General features: G+C 41.2%; 1 protein-coding gene across 1 annotated transcript in view; it reads left to right on the top strand.

The window, feature by feature from the left end:
* LOC142959402 (roundabout homolog 2) overlaps window positions 1-19,282 on the top strand; it is a 43,288-nt gene that overhangs the window by 12,345 nt on the left and 11,661 nt on the right. Inside the window, exons 3-14 of the mRNA XM_076100654.1 lie at window positions 4,685-4,842; window positions 6,254-6,374; window positions 6,452-6,590; window positions 7,969-8,096; window positions 11,080-11,204; window positions 12,744-12,915; window positions 13,337-13,542; window positions 15,464-15,545; window positions 15,767-15,935; window positions 18,129-18,295; window positions 18,621-18,742; window positions 18,945-19,161. Coding sequence (XP_075956769.1) covers window positions 4,685-4,842; window positions 6,254-6,374; window positions 6,452-6,590; window positions 7,969-8,096; window positions 11,080-11,204; window positions 12,744-12,915; window positions 13,337-13,542; window positions 15,464-15,545; window positions 15,767-15,935; window positions 18,129-18,295; window positions 18,621-18,742; window positions 18,945-19,161 — 1,806 coding nt within the window. The remainder of the gene's footprint in view (window positions 1-4,684; window positions 4,843-6,253; window positions 6,375-6,451; window positions 6,591-7,968; window positions 8,097-11,079; window positions 11,205-12,743; window positions 12,916-13,336; window positions 13,543-15,463; window positions 15,546-15,766; window positions 15,936-18,128; window positions 18,296-18,620; window positions 18,743-18,944; window positions 19,162-19,282) is intronic.

Here is a 19,282-nt window from a genome sequence, read left to right as displayed (position 1 = left end):
GATTAGAATAAAGTAGGACAAATAAAAAAATAAAAGTTGCTTAAACGGCTTTAGAGCCAGATGTTCCTCTTACTGCTGATGAGGGATTATGAAGGAATCAAAGTTCTGGTTGCAGCTTGTTTCTTGGCTTCTTCTGCTCTAGGTTCATTTTTCACTGTGGATATCGGATACATGTGATCCCTGATGAATACGGTTTATATATGTGCAATTTAGAATGTATCCGTATTAGATGCAAGTTTGACTGAAACTGTGCAAATCACCTCTGCTGTGGTTTATATGAGCACTGCCAAACCTCGCTAATGAAGCAAAATGTGTTGCCTGCGTGCAATGTTTGCTTGTAATTGAAACATCATCACATTTTTGGCAAAGTGGATGAATTTATAGCCATGAGTTTTTCATAAAGACCATTTGCCCGTGAGTCTCTTCTCATCCTCCATCAACACAATCAGACAATGGATGGATTAAAGCAATCTCTCTTCTCTGTAGGCAAAGCATCCATTAGCTGTGACAGGGCAGTATCAATGGGATTAGACCACCTCCCTAACGGGTTTACTACTCTCCGGAATAAAAGAACAATTGGAGCCATGCAGCGGGTCGTATAAGACTCTCAATAATGTGCACTTCTGCTGTCCTTCAACCTCTTTGTCCACCCTCTTACCTGTCGGCTGTGAAAACACAGAGGCTGGTAGCCGTTCACACATCTGTCCGGCCCACGCTGCCTGCACTGCCTGCTTCCCACACTCACTGTCACCTCGTGTTTAGCACAAAAGCCTCTTTTTTTTTTTCGTCTTTTTTCCCTGTCCTGTATGTCACACTCGCCATCATGTTTCTTTCTTGCTGGGTATGTAGATGGTCTTTGAACTGTTAAGTAATTTGCCCTGTGTTTGCTTGATTTTTGACGAAGTCACATGCAATTAACAAATGTACAACAACATACATTAATCAGCCCTGTGCATGTAATACCAAGAGCGAATGCCATACATCGAGCTTTCTTGTGATTAATCTGTCTTCCTCCCTCTGTTCATTTTTCTAAAAACACCAACAGATGGCCTTTCTGCGGTCTGAGAGCTCCTCTCTGCTAAACACTACAGATAGAGAGATAGATAAATGTCACTTAAAAATCAAGTGATGGATATTCTCCTGGAGATTAAATCGCCTAATCTGTATATCCCTGAAATATTAGAGTTATGAAAATGAATGGGCGCTCTCTAATAGCTCCCACAGAAATACTGATGAAACCGCTGAATGTCATTTAGCCCTGCTTTGCCATTATTTAAGCTCACAGGAAGTGCCTTGGGGAAAAATGAAGATTTGTCTCTGCAGAGGCAGGGTCAAACCTCAGCTGCCCTGCAGGAACCACGCTCCCTGTCTGAGCCCAGCGTGGATGGACGGAGGCGAGAGCGCAGGGCCGGGTTTAAGAGATTATTTGGCAACTTAGTCTTATTATGTCTGAGAAGTTAAGTTAGGGACAGTAGCCCCTCAGGAGCGGGAGGGAGGATTCGTCTTTGTGTTTCTGAGGCGATTGGTCAATTCTGTGGTGGGATCATCATCACACATAAACATACGTGAGAAACTGGCCTGCTTTTAAGTCGGAGCAAGGACGGATCACATTAACTTGAACACAGCTTCAAAGAAAATTTCGGAGCTTGTGTTGCACAGTGTTTGGGGGGTAGTCTGGTATGCGTTTCAAACCCTCAAATGTCCCACTTTCTGCAAGTCCGCGCCCGGGGACGCTGGGTTTCAAATGCTAAAGGTGTGTTCGTGCATGTGTGTTTGTGTCTGTGTGTGTGTGCAGTTCAGGGATTAGCTCTCTGCCCATAACTTTTTCACTTCAGTCACCATGGCAGTGAAACAAAGGTCTCTGTGCGCGTATAACCATACGGAGGTCTAAAAATATCGCAGTGCTTTCAATTAGCCCCTCAGCTCTGCAAAGCATTTGAAACAGGCAGCCAAGTGAACAGGGTCGGGTTGTTTGGTGAACAGACCTTTGGGAGGAGAGCAAGTTGTACTGGTTGCAGTCCACACATGCTTTTGCTATAGCTCCCGCAAAGGCTCCTCAATTCTCCTGGTTTGTGAGGGTCTTTAAGGTGTTTTACTTCTCTGTTGCAGATGTCCACACTATATATGTCTACAAGCCACCCTGTCAGTGAGGGTTTTCCTCCGTTGTCACAGTGTTTGACTACAAATAATAATGAAACTATCACTGCAGTGTGATAAAAAGATTAATAAAAGAGGTTAGAAGTTCTGAGCGAGTCTTTGTTTTATAAAGACTTCTCACTTTTCCTTATCCTAAATGTCATGGCATTAAGAATCCCACTCGGTGAAGACAGTAACCTTCCACATCCATTTCAATAAAGTTCAGTTAACTGTAAGAAGACAGGAAAGTGTGATTGATTGATTCATATCAACGAGTATGTTGAAGAAAAGGGCGTATAATATACAGATTGACTGATGTCTACTTCACACCTGAGAGAAAACTGTCAGCCGCTTCACTTAGATTTGTAAAATCATGTTGGTTTTACCCAAGACAATGATGGCAGTCGAACTAGAGTGAGGAATAATTTTCCGTCTTTAAACGGCTGTGATCGTCATTTCAGATGAGATTTTATTCAAACCCACTGGATCTGAATATTGATGCTGTATTTAAAGGCCAGAGCAGCCATGTTGACACAGACCTGTCAGACATACTGATGGATAATTAATATGGCTTGGATTTAATTATGTATTTAGGGTAATTGTCTTAGAATGAAATAAGTTCATGGTTTAGTCGATATAAAGTGGATTACAGTAATGTCAGTCAATCCTAATGAGTAAAGACTACAGATTACATCAGTTGAATGTTTCCGGTTGATACGTCAAACTTTTTGTTCTTGCTAATTGCTTGTTAATGTATAGTTTACAATGATTTACCACTCAGAATTTGCAGATGAACAAGATAATCATAATCTAACAGAAATAAACAGAACTTCTTATCTAGCTAATGGCTGTGGGTTTTGCTGGCTAAAACAGAAATGCTATCATTAGCAGATTTTCTAAATTGTAAGCTAATGCTAATGCTGTTTGAAACATTTTTGCTGACAAACCAGAACCCTGAAAATATATGAAATATGCACTTGGTTGTTGCAAACATGATTTAATGCTAAAAGACTGTGACCTTTTGTGATCTTGACTTTTGCAGCAGGCAAACAGCGACTGCAACAAAGCATTTCATACATATGTGCTAATGTTACTTTTTTTTATAACAAATGCTAACATTACTTGTGTGATCAGGTTTCTGTGCTTTTAACCCCATGTTGGACACCCACAGTTCATCTCCTGCTACCTGTAGAGCTATCTTGACTTGAATTAAACTAGCAAACAAATAACAATAGTCAAATGTGTGTGGTAGTGTTCGTATGTCATACATTTTTACAAGAGAAAAGGATTTCTGGATGAAGAATAATCAATGAGCTTGGCAAACATAACGCCAGTTTGGCTGCAGTGTAAACTTCCTCAAACCAAAAACAGTGGAGGACAGAGCCACTATTATTACTTTAAACTTTGATATTGTAGCTTGCAACTTAACTCACAGTATAATAATCCATTCCTTCAACTTTTTACAACCCTTAAAACTCCTGACTTGACAGACCTGCGGAGCCTTGTTTTTGTTGGTGAGCTATGATTGGATGATTGCTTTTGGGGGCGGGGTTTTAGGGTATTGCTCAATCGACGATAGAGTGTGTTGATTTTTAGTCCATTGCCATGGATCGTAGATAGCAGATGATCTTTGTATCTGTGAAAGATCACTAAAATATTCATGAAGGTGTAATAGGAGATTGTATTGATGGATTATGCACGAATGATAAAAAAAAAAAAGAAGCCTGTAGGCTGTAGATACAGGATGTGGTCCACCATGAAGAGTAAAACCATTTGGGTGTGTGTTTGAAAATGTGAGCCTGTCAGCGTTGAAGTATGAGTCTCCATTGTACATGAGGTCTCATGAGAACGCTCCTTTTCACAGTTCACACTGAGGCTTTCATCTGTCAATCACAGTCGAAGATTAGAAGATATCAAACGCCGCCGCGTCAAAGTCCTCTCATCCTGTCATCATCCACAGGGTTACGAGAGTGCAAACGTCAGGGGTGACATGAGGATAGATTTTCAGTTCAGAGCTGATTGTATTCCAGTCTGAGTGTTTCAGATTTATAAGATAGCATTTGGAATCAGAGACACAATCCCTTCATTAATGCACAGGCCATTTTTTTCTCCCTCACACATGGGCTAAATTATGGATGTGCTTTTATTTGTTTACTCCATGTTGGACTGAGAGATGTGCATTATTCATCTGCTCTGACAGGAGAGACAGCATCAGAGTAGGGCACAGGCCTGGGAAAACATTAAAACAGAGCGCCGTCTAACAAGGACGTCGCCAGGATTTGAGTAGTCATGCACATGCAAACACAATAATTGACTTTCTCTCGATAAGCTTGTTTTCAGCCAACACCCTCTGCAAGAAGATGGTTCACTCAAGACAATAAGGGGAAATGATTTCCAAGACGAATATGTGTTTCTTTTAAAGATATTGGTGATGTGTCTGTGCTGCTGCTCACTGATCTGTGGGTCTGATTTGCAGGCTTTGTTTTTGAACACATCAGACAGACAGGGCTTCTGAAGCTAATTACATTTCTTTGTGTTTTCTTCTCAGTCCTGAGAGATGATTTCCGGCAGGCCCCGAGCGATGTGGTGGTGGCTGCTGGCGAGCCAGCGGTGTTGGAGTGTGTGCCTCCACGTGGTCACCCTGAGCCCACCGTGTCCTGGAAACGCAACAACGTCCGCGTCAGCACCAGGGATAGTCGCATCTCTGTGAGTTCAACATGAACACTGAAACAAGGACCGAGCAACTCCAGCATCCAAAACCCCGCCATTTAACCTCCTAAACCCTCCATGTTCAGCCAAGCATCAGCCAAGTTTCAATCCAAAATCAAAAAATGCTCCACTAGAGCAAATGTGTATGAATTCATGACTGAAATCTCCCAAACAAATTCACAATTTACTCCTGCTAAAGTAAACTACAGTGCCCAGCTGTTTTTGGAAATAATTTAGCCTTTTTTTAAATGAAAGTATGTGGTCACGTCAGATTTACCTTTAATAGTAACAAATAGTCTTGTGGCTGAGAAGGAGGTAAGACAGAAAGTATTGAGACACAGCCTGACGCATTGTTGGCTTTTGTCATTTCATGGGATTGTTTGACACTAATAGAAATATAGAATATCACCATCTTCATCTTTTAAGGGGAAAATCAGAAGTGTACACGGCCAAAGAATAGCTGGAATGAATACAAAATAAATTTAACGAGAAATGTTATCTAAAACATCAATCATAAGACTTTGTTTTCATCAGAGCTTCTTTATAAACCCACCATTTATTCAGCATTAATGGGCAAAGGCATTTACCTTGACAATAGTTTCAATAGACCATAATTCAATTCAGACACCTTTGATTTCTATAGACTGGACAATGTCTCGGATTTTGCTGTAACCTTTTGTTCTCTCCTCTCATGTGTAAATTCAACAGCTGGACACCATTTCTGGTGGCTTTTTAATTGTAGGAAATCACAAGCTGCAGCGTGTGAAAGACAATGTTTACATCAGTAATAGAGGAATGATGGAGGAAATATTCAACCTTTTGATTAAGCAAACTAACAATTCCACACATAAAAATACTCCAATAGAAGAAAACGTTTTGCATTGAATGTGTTACTTAAATGAAAGTACTTACGTAGTAAAAGATACTAAAAGAATCAAAAGTAAAAGGACATTTGTCCCTGTGAGTGTTACGGTATTAAACATATTATTGGGTTATCATTACTGATGAATTAAAAGGTAAGTAGCATTTTCCTCATACGTTTGTATGAAAAATAAAAATCTTCAAAGTAACCATAGCTTTTAATGTAGTAGAGCCAAAAGTACAATATTACACTCTCTATTGTATTGGAATAGTAGTATAACATAAACATTAAATAGGTATACATTTGAGGTACTTGTACTTTACTTGCGTATTTCTAATACTAATGCTTGAGTTAATGTACTTAGTTACATTACACCACTATCCAGAAATGACTAGTACTTTCAATATGAAGGATTTACAGTACATAGAGTGTCCAAATGTGGATTGTCCATTATAGGCGTTTATGATAGCAATGAGTATCTGTCTGTTGTCTTCACTCAGGACACCTGGAAGACTAATCTCTTGAACGGTCACTGCTGTTTTTCAGATGCGTGGGGGTAAACTGATGATCTCTCACACCAGGAAGAGCGATGCTGGCATGTATGTTTGTGTGGGCACTAATATGGTTGGAGAGAAGGACAGCGATCCTGCAGAGCTGGTGGTATACGGTGAGTAAAGTGCAGCAGCATTGGGCCCTTTACGGAACATAAGATGGACATGTTTGATGTCTTTTCTTCTCCTGCAGAGCGCCCCGTGTTGGTGCGGAGGCCGGTGAACCAGGTGGTCATGGAGGACGACACCGTCGACTTCCTGTGTGAGGTCCATGGAGATCCCCCTCCCACTGTCCGATGGCGCAGAGAGGAAGGGGAGCTTCCCCGCGGGAGGTGAGAGTGACGGACATAAGCACAGACCAATAGAGAGTCAGACGAGTAATGCACACACGCCTTCTTAGGCTGAATAAGAAATACAGCTTTACTAGAGGAAGGTGCGTTTGATTATTAACACGTGTGACCCAGAAATATGTGGAGTAATTGTTCATCAGACCAAAGAGGATTAGAAAGTTTGCATAAATCTCCTGTGACCAGTTTCATCCTTTTTTCCATCTAAACTCAACATAATATATATTTAACTGCATCTATTAGATAATTACATTTTTTTTCAATTTGCAATATTATATTACTCTAAAACGTAATACTATAAACTCTAAAAAATAACACTTACATAGAGCCTATTACTCATAGGCCAGCATATGTTGAGCTGAGGTTATAAATTATACATGTAGGTGTTCCATACTTATACTTTGTTTATCTATTTGATTAATAATGCATTCTCTCCCTGCAACGCTGCTCTACAACAGTTGTTGTATATATTGTCCTATTATGCTGCTGACATTGATATCAGATTTAATGCCAAAAATTAAATAATTAAATGATAATTGAATGTAAAAAAAAAGGCAAAACTAAGTGGATTATTTCGAAGTAAAAAAACGACAATTTGTGGTTTTACAGGTTCATTGTTTCCTCTGTTTCCATGCTAAACTAAGCTAAGCTAACCATCTCCTGGCTTCAGCACCAATGTGCAGACATGAGAGTTTATTTGTCCACTTTGAAAACAGGAAATTGTGATGATGGCAAATCATGAAATAGTTGTTTTTCATGTTTGTGAAAAGCTAAATTATATTCTTTTTTTCATCTTTTCCTTGTTGTCTTTTATCTTGTACTTCTTTTATCTTTCCCTGCTGCGGTTTATGAGTCGATGAAATGAAGTGAATTATACCGGTTTGATTCATTGTATCCCTTGCAAAGACAAAGACAGCTGAATTATAGCTTTCTGTACTCTGGTTGTGTTTGGTATATTAAATAATTCTCTGCAAAATCCATCTCAACTTCATATTTGATCTATACTGTTATGAGATGAAATACTGTTTTTCCAGAATCGAGTGACAAATCCGAAAATAATAAGATGAGATATGTAAGATAATCTTACTTGTTTCTAATTGATTTTCAGCTGTTCCAAGAAATTTCCAGGAACCAGTGACAATATCTAATGCAGATCATGCACATTGTTCCGGTTGTTTCAAGATAATGTCACTTGATTGGAAAAAAAAAAATCCTTGCAACAGGTTGATTGACAAGGAAAGAAATGACATTATATTGTACAACTGGCAGATTTTCTTCGCTTTTTGTAGATTAGTACGGCCAAATTAGTTTTGCTATCCTTCTCTGTTACATCTTTCATTATCTCTCATTTTCTCATCCCCAGGTTTGAAATCCGCAACGGCAACAGCCTCCATTTGTTCCGCGTGAAAGAGCAGGATGAAGGGACGTATACCTGCACATCTGAGAACAGTGTGGGCAAGACAGAGGCCTCGGCCATGTTGCAAGTCCACGGTAAGAACTACGTCATGCATATTGTATATGCGTGCACACACGCACACGCGCATACTTAGGCATGCATAAAAAATCTCATGTTCATGCATACAGGAGGCACATGGCAACAGAATTATGCCAAAGCCGGCTCCCATTTCATGTCCAATGCTCTGTGTTTTTGTATCAGTGAATCTTTGCGAGTCCCTGTCCAGCGGTGCTGCCAGGAGCTTATGCTAAACCGTATGGATTACGCCATTTGACAGATGTTTGGTAGATGTGTGCTTTAACTCACTGCCAGAGAGCAGTCCCAGTATTAATAAGACATGACTCCCTCGCTCTCTCTTCCTCTCTCTTTATCTCCCTCCTCTCGCCTCCTCGCTCTCTCTGTGCCCTTTTTCTTTCTCTCTGTGCCCTTTTTCTTTCTCTCTGTGTGTGTCTTGGTTTAAATAGTCTCGGACGACTTTATCCACTAATGCTTTTATCAGTGTAAATGAAATCCAAACCGAGCAGTTTTTCATTCATTCTGCTGCTGCTTCTCCTTTTTTTTTTTTTTCTTGCTATCACCGGTTTGGTTTTGTAGCTCAGCGTTTCAGATATCTCATTAATTTTCCATTTCTCTCCATTCTGTTTCAAACCCTATTGTCATTCCAGTCGGCCCTTTCCGTAAGTTCATTTTCCATCTCATTTTTCTCTAAACCAAGGCATTTGTTGCTCAGTTATTTCTGAAATAGTGCTCTTGTGTGTATAGTATTCTTAATGGTTTTAAAACAACAACCAATGCCTAATGGTGTAAATAATTCCTCCATTAGGCACCGAATTGTTGACAGCACGCCTGTTGCTGCAGTGAAGCATTAGCCTCAGACACAGTGACTCAATGTACAGCAGATTAAGGACTCCTGTCAAACGCACACATCTGCTTTGTAGAGTGTGTCAAGATAGTGTGACACCATTTCAAACCCTTCAATCATTTGCAGCTGCTGTCAGTCAAAATGCAGCTCTAAGGTTTTTAATTACAACCTTGTCTTGGTCTCCTTTTTGTAAGTAAACACATGATTTGACCTCAGGTTACATTACTGATACATTTAAGAATTAAGCGATTGCTGTATTATTATAATCATTTTGGGTGCATTACATGTCCTTTTTCATACTGAATAATAATACAAGGGAACTCCAGACATTTAGAATTGCTCTTCCATAACATTTGGGTCTTATAAGAGACAGGGTTTTGTCAGATTTGAAAAAAAATCCTCTAGAGCTGCAGAAGAAATTATACTATTATTACTTGTCAACTTTCAAGCATAGACATGTATGTATCTTTCTTTTTATATTTATAATGACAATGGTTTAAAAACAAAAAATAAAACTGTTCTCAGATGTGCAGGTATACGTCCCTTCATCCTAATGTCTAATAAAAACAAAAAAAAAGTCTATAATGTCCAGTAGAGATTAGTGAACTCAGATATTCAAATGCAGGTGTTGAATGATCTGATAATCATCACATAACATCCCAAAACAGCAGAGAAGCAATAAATCCGAGACAAAGTCTGTGGAGACTTTTAATAATTCCCTCTGTTGGCGCCGTTCTTTGTTTAATATCTCCCCAAATGTCAAAATGACAAATATTCTCTCCCACACAGTCTATATGTAGCTTCTTCATATGAAGCACACCAGCTGCGAGACTTCCAACTTCCATCTAAACTACCAGCATGAAACAGATAACTCAAAATGTATCACATGATCAAAATTATAATATCATATATTCATTTTCAATTTCAATTTATTTTGTATAGCCCAAAATCACAAATCACAAATTTGCCTCAGAGGGCAAATTAGATTCCACTCAAGAATCACATAAAAGACCTAAATAGATGAGACCAATCTAATGCCAATAAGTGTACGAGACTAACACGCTGGATCTGTTTGAGCATTACAGCATCTCAAGAAAAGAAAATTCACGAAAACATAATCAAAACACTTTGAAGTGTGAGACGTCTTCAGTGTTTGGGAACATGCTCTTAGTGAGAACATTACAACACAATACATTGTGTGCTGAGCCAAATATGTGTTTGCATTCTCTGTCTGTGTGTGTGTGTGTGTAGGTGTGTGTGTGTGTGTGGGAATATGCGCTGCACAGAGATTTGTAGCGAGCATGAATCCTGGCTGGAGAAGCTTCTCATGCGACGGGCAGCATGAGCCAATCATTCAGGCGGGAGGTAGAAGGTGGTGGTCAGTGTAAATCCACAGAGGGTGTGATGAGGTGGCTCACGCAATAATCTGACCCGAGCTGGAAATTGGGAACTCTGCCCAGACCTTTCCCAAAATAACTCAGTAAATGTCATCTGAACGGCGGCGCCCAGCGGCGTGATGATTTGTTATTTTCAGAGGACACCGAGGTGATATCTCTCATTAGAGATGAGAGGGCGGTGGAGAGTGTAGTGATGGATCAAACAGCTCAGAAGGTTAAAGAGGCAACTCTTAAATCTTTGCTTGTTGGGAGCTGATGAGTGCTTCATCGATACAGGCTTCATCGATACAGGCTTCATCGATACAGGCTTCATCGATACAGGTCAGGCTTCAAAGACGCAGTGGAAAGTAACGGAGTACATTTTCTCAAACCTGAACAACAATCAATGCCTTTACTCCACTACAAATGGAGGTTCTGGTTACTTTTGAGATTTAGATTTTACATTAAAAGTATATTATGTGTTGTTCGGGATTAAACCAGGGGTTTCCAACCTGTCAATACAAAAAAAAGCAACATTTAGTTCTGGCTCCTTGCCACATTTCAGATGTCTATGAGTTGTCAGCACTTCCACTTTTGACACTATTCTGCCGATAATACTTCTGTACTTAAGGCTTTTACTTGTATTGGAGCGTTTTATATTGTTTTCCTGGTACTTTTATTCAAGTAAAGGAAATGAATACTTCTTCAAAGGACTTTGACAGGGTTTCATGCAGATGTAAGGGTTTCTAATGTGTGGATACGCCTCTTTCCCTCCTCCAGTACCACCTCAGATTGCCACGAAGCCCCGAGACCAGATTGCCACCCAAGGGAGGAGCATCAACTTCCAATGCGGCACCACAGGAAACCCTCCACCTGCCATCTTCTGGCAGAAAGAGGGCAGCCAGGTAGGGGGCTGGTGCAGGGAACAAGAGATCCTCTACTGCTGAATATTGCAGCACCATCCTGTACAGTTAATTCCTGTGTACGAATCACTGGATGAGCACGTATGAATACATTTGTTCTCCAACAAGCCTTCTTACTCATCCTGTATTCATTCTTTATATACCAACAAGCACAGTTTCACTTTGTCTTTGTTTCAAAGGCGAGAAAGATTCACCACAACATGAACAGGTTTTGTCCGATTTAGTCTTATTTTTTCTGACACTTTTAGTTAGCTCACACTTCTGAAGACACTTTTTACTAAGAGAAATGGGCAAGAGGCAAACTAGAGAGTGTAGCACATTTGCATTTGGCTCAGAGATATGAGTAGACACAAAGTGTTGGAAGGCATTGCGGTATTGCGTTGGCGAGGAATGTTTCTCCCGCTTGCGACCGCAGTGTAAGAGTGTAGTGATGAGGGTGAAGGAGGGAGTAGACAGGAAGGAGGGAGAGGTGGCAGGAAGTACACCAGGTGTGGAAACTGCTTCTTCAGGGCAAACACTGTCCTCCTTCCACATTGTACCCGACTATAAATACCCTGTTGCTCAACAGCAGCTGGGTTCAGTGACTTGGAGGAGCAGCATCAGATGTTTTCAGAAGCTTGTCGGAGAGCCAACAGGAAGTTCAGCCACAGATTTTGTGAATAAGCTTCCGTCTGCAGGATGGTTGAGGCATGGCTTGGCTGTTTTGGGAGCTTTTTGCTGTATTCGGGGGATTATCTGTAGCCTTATAACCTAGGTCCCTCCACCAAAGTCTAAGCCTCTTAGAGGAATGAAATGTATGGCTGAATGGATTGATGGATCCCTTCCCCCTTGTTCACATCCATCTCACTTACAATAAAAAAAGAATGGGACAGATATAAAATTCTGTTAGTGGGCATTATCCACACAGCCACCTCTTCCTGTTCGTTTGAGCCATGCTAGTGTCGGGCCACCATTTTGGTCCAGACTGAAACATCTATCTACAATTGGATGCTTTTTTGTAAAGACAATTTTCCAAGTTTTCCTCTTTTACCACCACGAGGTTGACATTTGTTGGAAAACAACTGCTGAATGGAGTGCCATGAAATCTGTTACAGACATTCATTAGAGTTCACTTGTCATTTAGCGCCATAATTAAGTTAAAATTTCATTTTGTCCAATATTTTTGACTAAACACTTAAAATCATTACCATCAGCATCAGCTGTATGTTAGAATGCTAACACGCTAAGCTAAGAAGGTGAACATTATACCTGCTAGACGTCAACATTAGCATTGCTAGCAGCTTGTTTGGCTATGTTTAGAAGTTGATGAGATGTGCCCTGGATGGGATAAACATCTAAAGTGTGAAGAACTGTACACACAATTACAGATTATTTTTTTCTTTCTTTTCACGGATAAATTACTCCTATGTTTTAAAACACAACCTTCCTTTTACAAACCAGAATGCAAAAACAACTCCAAAAGATCCAAAACGGTGGTCTCTGTATTTATTTGTCTGCTCTGCTGTCTGTCTGTCTGTTTAGATATTGCTGTTCCCCGGCCAGCCACCATCACAGTCTGGTCGTTACTCTGTCTCCATGAGCGGAGAGCTGACCATCACTGATGTCCACCCAGATGACTCTGGTTTCTACATCTGCCAGGCCATCAGTGTAGCAGGAAGTGTGTTGACCAAGGCGCTGCTGGAGGTGGAGGGAGGTGAGACCTCAGTTCACACGGTCAGGTTCAAACCAGGGGGAGGTATATTCTTTATTCTGTACAATCAGCTAATGAGGAGAAAACATATTAATTACTAAGTAGGTACATAACCATAAGGCTCATAAAGAACACAGTTACAGACCTCATGCTGGATGAGCAATGAATTTCAGGCTTAATGTTCATCCTCAGCCTACTTGTAAGCACCAGATTTAAGCTTTTTTTTTCTTTTTATGCAGCCCATTATTTTCTGCCTACTAAGCATCTAATGTATTTTCCCCCTTTGCACTCTTAAACAGCTGGCTACATTATAATCTTATTTTCTATAGGCTTTTTTTCTACTCTCTCAAGTATGTTTTCTCCACTGTATAGTTAATCAGAAGAGGGACTTAATGTTCTGCCTCCTCTCCCCTCAAACTGGTAGGTCCTTCAGGTCGTGTCCCGCCGATTATTCGCCAAGGTCCGGCCAATCAGACTGTATCTCGGGGTGCGACGGTGCAGCTGCACTGTCGTGTAAACGGAGGGCCCTCAGTCAAGATTGCATGGGAGAAGGATGGAGAGAGACTCCTGGGAAATAAACCTCGACTGATCTTGATGGAGAATGGCACTTTGCAAATCACAGACATAAAGGTGTGTGTGTGTGTGTGTTAAGTGTGTTAAGTGTGTGTGTGTGTTAAGTGGGTGTCATTTATTGGAAAGGGCGTGAAAAGGATGAGTTTAGCTGTTAAACTGAAGAAAAAACTGACTGCATGTTCGATGGAAACAGCGCAGAATACTGTAAATCTTGCTGTCTGATCTCTTTCACTTTCTCTGCAGCCCACGTGGCAAAATAGTTTTTTTACTTTTCCATTACATATTCCGTTTTCGTTTGTAAAATTAAGGTGAGACTGAGATTCAAAGAACAATCTCTCTAAGGCAAAGCATATCTCTCCAGCGCAATTATGTGCTCATGCGGTGTGTAATTGTAATGTTAATGAAGGCGCTTGTTTGTAAATGTTAATGTGTTCTGCTTTGATGGAAGAGCAGTCAGCAGCCCCTTTGTGGTACAACCCCACCTGGAGGTCAGCGAGTGCACGCAGGACGGAGCTAAAGCAGCATCGTTTTCGTTAATCGACTTGCGCTAGATGATTTATCATCTGACCGGCTTTTAATTGCTTCTCCTGCCCCGCCTATGCTTATTCACTTCCTCTCTCGTCCTCTTTCTGTGGCTTTGGTGCCCAGCAAACTTGGAGCATTACGGTTTGGTCCAGTGCACCACTGAGGCTGGGGAAATCTGCCATGCCAATGTGCTCAACGGAACAGAAGAGATGCATTAGTGTGGCATCAAGGGGATGACAAGGGAGAAAAAAGAAGAGAGAGGGAATGGAGATGACAAGTGAGGGACTAAAAATATTTACCCTGCAGATGCCCCTACCCAGCCATCAATATTTTAGCAGCAGTTGAAGTCATCTAAAGAAGTTCACCTGCCCACACGCCGTGCTGTCTGTCAGCCAGAGGTCAACACTGCGGCGGATGATCTCATATGGTCTGATGATGGTTCCAGCAGACTGGCTCTCAGCCAGGACAGGGCTGGAGCCAACACCAGGAGTGTCAGTGAAGCATGAAAGCATATACAGGTCTTAATGTAAACAGGAGGGCATGGTAGAGTAGTGCCTCGGGACTTGTAGCAATGGAGCTTTTAGAGCGATTGAGGCTGAGGTGAAGAATACTGAGAGGGTTTAGGTATGCATGGGTTACATTTGATAAGAATGATGGCAAACCACCAGACAGCAGTGGTCAAAGAGGTATTCAGATCCTTTACATAAAGCTGAATTACAACCCGACTGCAGTTCCCCTCAGCTCTACTCAGTCAGCTCATTGTTGAGGTTTCATCACCTTTATGTTTTTGTTGTTTTCACTCTACTGCTCTTATCTACATCAGGCAGCCGTTTGCATTGAAAAAGCACCAAACAGCAGATAGACAAAGTAAGCATCTATCTGGTGAACATAGTGGAGCATTTAGCAGCTAAAGAGACAGATGTTTCCCTCAGGGGTTGGTGGAGACCAAAAACAGAGCTAAAACGATTTACGACTTACGTACGTTCATCAGGTGTTTACACTCATAACATAAAGCTTTACCTACCTAACTTAATTATAAGTATTATGCTTTTTTGATCCATTAACCTGTAACCATCATATTAATGCTGTAGCTACATTATACTTCTTAAAAATAAATCTGTAAAGTAACTAGTACCTATACAGATAAATGTTAGATAAACCTAGGTATCAAACATGCAGCATTTCCCTCTGAAATGTAGGGGAGTAGAAGAACACATTAGCATAATATGGAAGTACTTCAAATTGTATGCAGAAAGCACAATACTTGAGTAAATGTATACTCTTCTACTGCCAGACGGATTGAAAATATGTTGATTTTGCTGTAGAGATTCTTGGACTAAACATCCTCAACAGATCCAAACCATCCTTTGAAAAATTAAAAACTGCTTGCAGCATTTGTTCTCTTTCCTTTTCCTCCCGACGTCTGTCTCAAATGTTAACCGCTGTTCCACAGGACACAGACTCGGGGATGTACACGTGCGAGGTATCCAGCGCCACAGGGGAGTCGAGCTGGAGTGGGATGTTGACTGTCAGAGGTACTCACACCAAAACTCTCCACACTCTGTCTCTCGGTTACACTTCACACTCTGTCACTCTCACGCGACACCTCCGTGCTCAAGAAACTACACACGCTGTTCATAAGAGCACGGTCCGTAGCCATAACTGGATAAAACACGCTCGAGTTTCAGCAAAGATGTTGATCACAACCCATCTATTGTTGTGGTTTAACAGCGCTGGTTTCCTGTTTGTGTAACAGAAGATGGAGTTGTCTCTGTATCCAGAGCTTCTGAGTTCATCCAGCTTCCGGGGCCTCCGCAGAAGCCGGTAGTGACGGAAGTGACCAAAAACACTGTCACCCTTACCTGGCAGTCCAACCCTCATGAAGGAGGGGCCGCTGTTACCTGCTACATCATCGAGGCCTTCAGGTGACACACTGGCACAGGATGAACCAACACCTTAATGTTGTTGTTTTAAAGACTGTTCAATGTACAGGAGTTTATTTTGAGTTTGTAAATCCATCTTCAAATATGAAGCTACTGCAGCGCGTTAGCTTAGCTTAGCATGAAGACTGGAAACAGGGGGAAACAGCTTGCCTAGCTCTCTTCATAGGTCAAAAAAGAAAAATCTCACTAATTAACACGTTATATCTTGCTTGTTTAATCCGTAATGTTAAAATGTTTACGGGGAGTTATGTGCAAGTATCTGTAGCTATTTCAACTCTATCCACGCTCTTCTCTGTTTCTGTTTTATTTCGTTTGCATTCTGACTGCCCCACCATAATGAGGTCTTCTTCATTTAGAGTCATTAGAGTTCGCAACATGACTCATCCCTGCCTGAGGGAGAGACAGTTATGTTAAGTGACGTCCTGAAGTGAAACCGTGACACTCACTGCATCAGTATTTAGCCGTGGCAATCCCGAGGAGAGTCATAGCAGCTCTAACAACCAACCAGAGGCTTTAGTGAGACGGACAGTGAGTGAAAGAAGAGACAATTACTGCAGTGGTCAGCTCGACAGCTCTGTCCTGTCCTTGGGGCAAAGGAAGGAGGGGATGCAAGCCCAGTTGGACAGTTCACTCATTACAAAAGCAAGAGAGAGGGTGCAGGCCGAGCGTGCGCACACAAACACACACACACACACAAAAGTCGAGTTAGACAGAAAGCTCAGTGTGGCATACTTGCACGCAGAGCTGATGATGAAGATCCACTCACTGCTGCACGCTCCACCACCAACAAATAGTTTGTTTCCACGCTTCAGCAGGAACAAAGAAAGACGTGCAAACCAGTATTTTACACAGTAAATAACAGCACTAACAATTCCGTTTCCAATTTAAAAGAGAAGAAATCTTGAAGGGGGATTAATGTTAAAGCAGCCACTGTTTCCGAACCCATTTACAGATGCAATTTCTTTATAAAAAAATAAAAGCGGGATGGCTCTATTTAAATGGAAAACAGTTTCTCTGGAGAACATTTAGTGGGAAAGGTGGCAGAGGAAGAAACACTGATGATAGGAAAATGCTGTGGCCTGCTTGTTGTAATTATTTCGCCATTTTCCCCTCCACGGAGTTGAGGGAAATGTTAAATTCTGCTCATGCTGTTTGATAGTCACCCATCTCTGCACAGCGTCGGGGCCGTTGGATCCTCGCAGGACCCATTCAGAAGCCGTCGTTATAACCTGCTGCATTAAAAAGAAGGAGTAAAAATCGTCAGTGTATCCGTCCGCACGCTGAGACCAGCCAGTTTTTAGATGAACAGAATCTCTTCGATCTAAGAAGTCAGCTGATATAATATTCATTCATTCAATAATGGCCGTTAAGACCCATCAACGTTGTGTGAGATTGCTTTGCATGCCTGACACTGTCCTTCTTATTGAAAGGATGTGTTAGACATTTTTTGTTTGCTTTCTTGCAGCGAGTTAGATGAGAAAATCAATACCACTTTTCTCATCTAACTCTATGCAAGAAAGCCAATAAGTAAATAGGCACATTTCCCAAAATGTCAAACTATTGATGCTGAAATTTCATTTTAACTGACGTCAAAATTGGCACCTTGACCAAACAATAGTAAACGAATAATAAAAAATAAATAGTTGCAGCCCTTATCCCAACTAATTGATGTCAATACATTAAGATAACACACTTTGTTTTCTCATAATCACAAGGTTGCAACAAATGTTTTTATATCTTAATAAAAGTAACCAGTTGTTTGTATTATTGCCGTGTATGTGATCTACTGGATATGTCAAATTTAAATCTCTCTAGCTGACATATACCTGCCCCACTTCCATCAGTCTGTCAGGCTATCAACAACAAGCCCAGAGCCGAGCCAAACCAGTTGTTATCTCAAGAGAACATGATAATGAAGCCGTGCTCAAGATAACAGAAATGAATACAATGTTCAAACAGAGGGCAGCACATTTGACTATTGAAACTGTGTGTTCCAACATCCTCCTGATTACGATCTTGACCTTCAATTGTGATGACATCATGTTACTTTCCCCTAAATATTTAACAGGTAAATAATGATCAAATTCAGTCTTTTAATCTGACAACAGGGGTATAGTTAAACCATTATCACAAGAAAGACATTTTAAGAATTGTTTTCAATCCCTTGTCCTTCAGCCAATCAGTGGGCAGCACCTGGCAAACGGTGGCGGACCATGTGAAGCAGGAGAGGCACACGGTTGTGGGACTCTTCCCCAACACCGTTTATCTCTTCATAGTCAGAGCGGTCAACTCTTATGGCCTCAGCGACCCCAGCCCGATCTCGGAGCCTGTCAGGACGCAGGGTGAGTTATATAAGCAGAAACTCATCTTTTTCTCATTACACTCTTGTGTAATATGAGTCCTTTTGTACAATTTTGATTGCAGTTTATATTTCTGAAGAAATAAATCAGAGGCTGGCACCAAGATAATGAGCTACATGGTTTAGAAAAACTTGCTTTTCATGTGCAATCTCAAAACTAATTGCGTGCTCAGTGGGAAGCTCTTCTGCCTTGAGCAATGTTGAATTTCATCTAAAAGCTTTGCTTTTTTTGCTGAATAGTTGCCGTTCAGCTGTTTTTTTGTGTTGTTAATTTGGCCTGGCCTGACAGCATTTCTTTGTTGTTTTAGATGGGAGTCCGACAGAACAGGGTGTGGACCACAGACAGGTGCAGAGAGAGTTAGGAGACGTGTCTGTCTACCTGCAGAAGCCTGTGGTTCTGTCTCCTACCAGCGCCAAGATTTATTGGACTGTGAGTTGAATACTTGGCTGATTAAACAAAAATAGTCTACTTTTCAAAGTCGGCTTTGAGAGTGGGGAGGACGCGCTAATCTCCAAACATTAACTTCAAAACCTCCCTCAAACATTACGTGACACAAACAGATTAACTTGAAGTGCAAACACAGCTGGCTCTGCTTTTCATTACTGATGTAAATGTGAAACTCTGTTCTCAGGTCGCCCTTCAGTCTCGCTACGTTCAGGGTTATCGAATATTTTACCGGACTATCGGCAGCTCCTGGTTGGTCCAGGATGTGGAGGCCAAGTCTGACCCCAGCATCATCTTAGTAGATCTGTACAGCAGCACAGAGTACGAGGTCAAGATACGCCCTTACTTCAATGAGTTACAGGGACACGACAGCCTCATGGTTCTTCTGCGCATGCCTGAGGAGGGTAAGAAACGCTTATCAATAACTTTGTCAATAGCATAGGACTGTAATTATCAAGTAAAGCTGAGGAATTATTACAGTAACAGTTGATATTACTGTCCTTAAAGGAATTCTACAAAGTACAG

This window comes from Anarhichas minor, unplaced genomic scaffold, assembly GCF_050575085.1.
Source record: "Anarhichas minor isolate MPS153535 unplaced genomic scaffold, ASM5057508v1 ptg000026l, whole genome shotgun sequence".
NCBI lineage: Eukaryota > Metazoa > Chordata > Actinopteri > Perciformes > Anarhichadidae > Anarhichas > Anarhichas minor.
Note: the sequence above shows the minus strand (reverse complement) of the source record. Positions and strands in the feature narration are given on the sequence as shown.